The sequence below is a fragment of the Pristiophorus japonicus genome, chromosome 19 (assembly GCF_044704955.1).
Source record: "Pristiophorus japonicus isolate sPriJap1 chromosome 19, sPriJap1.hap1, whole genome shotgun sequence".
NCBI classification, from domain to species: domain Eukaryota; kingdom Metazoa; phylum Chordata; class Chondrichthyes; family Pristiophoridae; genus Pristiophorus; species Pristiophorus japonicus.
In genome coordinates, this window is record NC_091995.1 from 51,054,783 (window position 1) to 51,061,310 (window position 6,528).

At 40.1% G+C, this 6,528-nt stretch overlaps 1 protein-coding gene across 1 annotated transcript; it reads right to left on the reverse strand.

The window, feature by feature from the left end:
• Window positions 1-1,714: 1,714 nt before the first annotated feature.
• Window positions 1,715-6,251, reverse strand: LOC139230452 (probable G-protein coupled receptor 139). Its single transcript, XM_070862282.1, has 2 exons — window positions 6,182-6,251; window positions 1,715-2,619 (listed from the first exon to the last, which is right to left on the reverse strand). Exons 1-2 carry the CDS (start codon window positions 6,249-6,251, stop codon window positions 1,715-1,717), a joined length of 975 nt encoding a protein of 324 aa, XP_070718383.1.
• Between the last annotated feature and the right edge of the window lie 277 nt (window positions 6,252-6,528).

Genomic DNA, 6,528 nt, shown 5'->3' on the forward strand with positions numbered 1-6,528 from the left:
ATATTTTATGAAGTGAACAACCTGGTTGTAAAGCGAATGCATGTGGACTGAGAACTGATGTAGTTGGCTGATTTAATCCATATATTTGTGGATCAAGGAAGGCAACTTTGAGTAGAAGGAGCCAAAATATGTCAACATTAAAACGGTGCCTCACTAGCTATGGGGTGAGTCGAACTCCCATTTTGTATACTTCAATTTGATGTCTCTAGCTGGATTCATTTCCACTGTAACAACACGTCTCAGTTTTGGCTTGTCTTTAGTGCTGACTAGAGCTCTGAACTCTGGCATGACATTGAATTACATAGAATACACAGTGCAGACATAGACCATTTGGCACAACCAGTGCAAGCTGGCATTTATGGTCCACATGAGCCACCTTTCACCAGCGTAACCCTCTACACATTTCTTCCTCATATGATTATCTAGCTTGTCCGGTAATGCATATATACTCTTCGCCTCAACTGCTCCTTGTGACAGTGAGTTTCTCATTCTCACCACTCTCTGGGTAAAGACATTTCTTCGGAAGTCCCTATTTGATTTCTTGGTGACTAACTTATATTTATGGCTTCTAGTTTCTACCTTGCTCACAAGTGAAAACACTCTCCCTGTGTCTACTCTGTCAAAACTTGTCATAGTTTCAAAGACCTCTAATCGGTACCTCTCAGGCTTCTCCTTTCAAGAGGAAACAGACCCTTTTCTGTCTGTATAACCTGCAATTATGGTATCAACATTATATCTTTCCACACTCTGCAGTGCCTTTATATATAGCTTATAATATGACGACCAAAACTGTACACATTATTCAAGGTTTAGTCTAATCAATATTCAATATACGTTTAGCATATCCTCTGCACTTGTTAATTCTATTCCTCTAGAAATAAATCCGAGTGCTTGGTTTGCTTTTGTTATGGCCTCAATAACATGCGGCAGAACTTTTAGTAATTTTTGTATTTTGTACATTCAGATCCCTTTTCTCCTCTAACCCAATCTGATGATTATTTTCCAAGTCATATGTGACCACCTAATATTTATTACCAAACGGTAATACCTCACACATATCTATGTTAAAATTCATTTGTCAATTATTTGCCAAACCTGCAAGTGTGTTAATGCCCTCTTGTAATCTGTTAAATTTGCCCTGTATAGTGACTATCCACTCCACACAATTTGGCTTTGTCAGGCAATTTAGAAATTGTGTTTTGGATTCCAAAGTCTAAATCGTTAATATAAATTGTGAAAAAAAGTTGTAAATTGGCAACTTGGGAACAACATGGCAGGTCAGGAAGGTCCTAATCACAGAAAGAATAAAATGCCCTGGGAATAATTTACAGAATTAACACGTTTAGGGCAAAAGTTGGCTGTTTCAACAGATAACGACATGTGTTACTGACGAGAGTAGGAATTGAGGGATATGAAAAGGACACCAATGTTGGGTTGAGATCAGTTAAAACAACATATATGTTTGTCAAATTGATTTAATTTCACATCATCAAAATTCTTATGTTTATCCACATCTGACATCGCCTGTCTTACACTATCGGCAAAAGTTAATAATATCCCAAGCGTTTTGATCTGTTACAATATGACATCGAATATGGGAAACAGATGGCAGCTTCCATTTCCTTTGGATATTATTGTATGTAGATGTCAACTGAACAACTTCTGCACTCTTCCGATGGATGTAGTTCAATTTTAGTTCTGTGGATCATTTTACTTATTTGATTAAGTTGGTAATGTCTGCCAGGGGACGCTTAATCACAATCTTCAATTCCTCTCTGAATTTGCTCTGCGACACTGCATATATAAACGTGTTTGTGCAAGTACTCAAACATATCAACATGTACCCGAATTTTTCCGCAATGGTGAAAGAATCATTGTAATTTGATTCCATAAATTGAGTATCTGTAAATAGCACACATATGAAAACTATGAAATTTACGAACCATAATAGTATAAAATTACTTGAGATAGCAAGCAGTAAAATGATGGATTTCCTTCGGTTCTCCATCTCTGGATCATTGCGATTCCCACCATTGTTGTTTCCTCGGAGACCACTCCTCACTCTATTGGCCAGTACAATGTGCCTGATGGTCAGGGCGTTGAGCAGCACGATCAACACAAATGGCGCAAATGGGGATAATATGGTTTCCAACCACAAAAATGCTATCCATATGGCTGATGTGTAGCAGCTTGTTTTTAAATAGCAGGACCATGGTATATTGTCAATTATTTCCCGAGGTTCATATGCAAAGTACAGAGGTATATTTTCAAAGAAACTTATGAAACACACCACTGCTATCACCACAGCTGCAGTTTTCTCTCTGCAATATTTTGCTCGCAATGTTTGGTAAGAAATAGCGACAAATCGATCAAATGTGAAAGCCACAGTTAGCCAGACAGAGCAATCAATGGATGCATAAAGCAGGGCAAGATTGAGACTACAAATAGGAGTATAGTTTAGGAATGAATATGGAAAATAAGCATCGTTAATTTCATACAGAATTACATTAAATATCAGGACCATTAGATCAGCCGCTGCCATGGCCACCAGGTAACGGGTGATGCATTGGGAGAGCCCGCACTTTCCACGGGAGAGAATGATAATTGTCAGCAAATTAGCTGCAAAAAAGCGAAAATTTAATTATTAACTCTCTTGATTCTGTCAGGGTGATCAGTCGACAGTTCATTGTATGAAATTCATGGAAAGTTATCTTATCACTCAAATCTCTCTCTCTCACTTCTCTATTTCTCCCAATCTACGGGATTAGCCTAGTAATTCTCAGCAGGTAAATATATTTGTGGATATCTGCCGTTAGCTTATTCTGCGTTAATTCACAAGAGAAAAAACGCTGCAGTGACTGACATGGTTGGTTATTTAACTTTACACCTGAGCAAAAATGGGCTTTTCTGACTGGTGGCCGCAATTGAATCTGCGCAATTTTAATTTCCAGTCACTTCAACATAATGGAATGTCCGGCTAGGTGAAAAAAGCCAAAAGAGCGGCCGATTTGCTTATTCCTGTCCTTCCATACACATCATGGGATAGCTTCCCAACTCTCCTTCCTGGAGTAAACCGGCGTTGCGGAACCAGTCACCGATAATAGTGTGCGGCCGAACTCCCCTTACCAGTTTTAAGACAAACGTCAATTTGAAAAGGTAGACTAAAATCTGTCTTTTCAAATATCCACAGGTATGACACATTACAGGTTTCTGTGTGACAACACGATTCTTACCACAACATTCTATTGTTTAGTCTTGTGGAAGCAGGTGAAATTTTTTTCCGTTGCTTTTCCTCCACTAGTGACCAGGAAAGGAAGATTTCTCAGTGATACAAATTGTTTCATGTGCACAATATAATGACATACATTTCATTTTGGCTTTGCCTCAACTATTTACCGCCAGAATCGTATAAATAAAAGCCGCCGGGAAATTGCCGAGAAATATATGGGGTCTGAGGATGGCAGAGGGCATTTTATGTTTTATCAGTTATTATAAGAAATGTGGACGCTGGTTCGCCTCAGGTGCACACATTTAAAGAGAATTAGAAATGTAATTTATTAATAATGTGCAATAGCTATTTATATGAACCGGGGCTGTTAGAAGAATGACTGTGCTTCGCAAACAGGACCAGGATTGCCTTGGGTGGTAATTCCCTGGCCGCCCATTATCTGCCCACTCGATGTCCAGTTTCTTCGACTAATGGAGCTGAATATCGGAGGTGTGTATAACAGTGCCATTCCGCCCAAGTCTGTCAGCCCCAGATAGATGCTGCTACATGGGTAGCTCTCCTTAAATAATTTCTCAACAAATATTCTAAATCTATTTCAAAATATGTATTTCAATCCAAGTAAAATTATTGTCAAAAGGAAACCACTGTGCATGCAGGAAATCGGAAGTAAAAGCAGAAAATGCTGGAAAAACTCAACAGGTTAGGCAGCTTCTGTGGAGAGAGAAACAAAATTAAAATGTCATGTCCTTGCCTTTTCGATAAAAGAACGATTGTCCCCAAGTTGACGACATAAAAACGGTACTTCAGCATCAAGCCTGAACCAAATAATGTAAAAAGCAATAGGTTGTGTCTCAAATCCAAATCTCTGTCAAGAGTGGAACCATAAACTTTGGGAACTTTTGATTGTACAGACATAGCAGTTGTGACTGTACGGACATCCTATATAGTGACAATGTCCCAGTTTGTCTATCATCTGTCTGTGTTTGATGTGTGATGGGGTATTTCTCTTTCCTCCAGTTTTCGTAAACAAGAAACATTAAAAAAAACACACACAACAGATGGATTAAAGTCTTTTATTGATTTGAAATATTTATCTCTTGGTTTATCGAATGGCCCGATAGGACCAGCAAAGAGGGAACTTTTCACCTTCAGCCCATAATGTGAAGAACGGGCGACCTGACCTGCCCATTGTAAACCCCGTCTGTCTTTCATCCCATTGTTGAAGGTGGAAATGACTCCAGCATCAGCGGTCTAGTGTCTGCAGTAACATTATTGAATGCAATTACTGGGGAGGGATCGGCCGATCTCCTGTGGTACATTCAACTCTTCATACAGTCTCTCCCGTATTACAAAGATCGTCTGTCGAAGCTGTGGTGGGACATCCGGAGAAGACCAGTGGAAATTTAATTGTGGTCACTCTACTTCAGCCATGCTCAGCAAACTTGGGATAGATTGTAGTCTTTGCTACCTAGGCATTAAACATCGGCCGACATTCGTGGGGTAGAAATAGGTTTTGGACAACAACACTGAACAGGAGGTTGCGCATCGGCTGTAATATACCTCGCTTGATATTCAATAGAAGTCAATGGAACTGAGCATCAGTCGGGTAGCGCAGTTCTATCCCTGTATATAGAAAGGAAAATATGGGACCTATGACCGCAGGTGTTGACAAAACCCGCCCGAATGTCTTGCAATAATAGTAATAGAGGAAATCCGCAAGTTTGGAGGAAGCCTATCCTCCGCGGAGGAATTGGCTTTTTGTGCTTGACTCAGGCAAAACAGAAAACCCCCGATATAAAGGCTAAAATATGTCCCATGGTTATCGGATAAATCACCACTTGGTTTAGAAGTAAAACAGTGCAGCAGTAGCTGGACACACTTTAGTAGCACTGGTCTCATTTTGCTTTGTGACCTCAGAACACTAAAAACATGATATATCGTACAGTTACAGTATCGAGCACATCAGGTTGCTCCATTAGCTCTATTACCCAGTAGTTGCCAGCGTTCAATGAACTTGCCTGGCATCAACACAAATACCCACTGATTTCCAATGCCAGTAACAGTGAGAAAACGCATTGCTCCAGTCCCAACTCGGAAAATTATTGACCTTGGGCGTGAAATTGATCTTGGGCAGTGGTGTAAATCTAGTGATAGCGAATTGGCGTCCCATTTTACCCAAATTACATTTTCATTGACTCGTCCGCACCACTCTGTGCCCTAGCAAAGTGAGTCAAAATGACGAGGTGGTGAAGACCAACATTTACACTCTCGACTTTAGTTATAGTTATCGTATAAATACACCGAAAATCGCAAGTTGCTCTAAAAATGGGTTCTGCACACAAGAAATTGCTGATGAGGTGCTGCTCTCAGCCTTGTTTACAAGCTGCTGCATCGAGAAGGGTGCCCGGAGCTACTCCCTGTTGGAAAAGGGGGAAATAAGTCGGCTCCGGTGCTAATCTGTCAAATGGTTAGGCCTGCAGGCGGAATGCAGACGCACGGAGGCTACAATATAGTAACAGCAGGCCAGCGTGTTCTTGTGGGCCCGGGACAATCTCTTGTTTCTCCCGCAGTCACAAAATAGAACAGAGAAATTTAGTTGCCTGTTCCTGAGCAGCGCCAGGAATCCCTTTAAGGATTGCTGGTTTGACGACGCGATCTGATAATAATACTTGTTCCGGACACAGAACGACAAGACTGAGTATCAGGACCGAGGCATTTCCAATAAACTACTGAAATTATATCGGCAAAGTAAACTGTGCTTCCTCTCAGATTGTTACATTAACAATATCACAGAAACTTGGAGATATTTTGAGTTATTTGTTTGATGCCATCAGTCATTCTCTGCAAATCAAATATATCGCAACAGAGATAATATCATTACACCGACAGCAGCAACATTGACACAGTGAAACACTGTTAAAGATGAGCATTAACTGATTATAAGCGGCTTACCAGGAAGACCAACTATTGCAAGAATCGGATAGTAAATGTTTTCTATCTGTATGATTACTGGCTGTCCCATAGTCGGAGAGAAGTGGCGTTGCCTGTAACTGTTATGAAGAGACAAATTTTTGCTTTCAAACTAAGCTCTTATTTATACCTGAGACAAACCTCCAGTGACGCATGAGCATTACACAATCATTCTCATTAGCTCCTGCCATTTTAAAAAACAGATTAGGTCCAATCATATTTACTGCTACTGATCCAAGATATTTTGGTAATTATATTATCCTTTGATAGATTCAGGACTTCAGCATATGATTGTTATCATACGTTCCAAGCAAAATATTTCGACATCT

Excerpts from the sequence above, each read along its gene's own strand:
- LOC139230452 (XM_070862282.1), bottom strand. The coding sequence starts at position 6,251 with ATGGGACAGCCAGTAATCATACAGATAGAAAACATTTACTATCCGATT. Across the intron at positions 2,620-6,181 it reads TGCAATAGTTGGTCTTCCTG|CTAATTTGCTGACAATTATC; the intron begins GTAAGCCGCTTA and ends GCTTTTTTGCAG.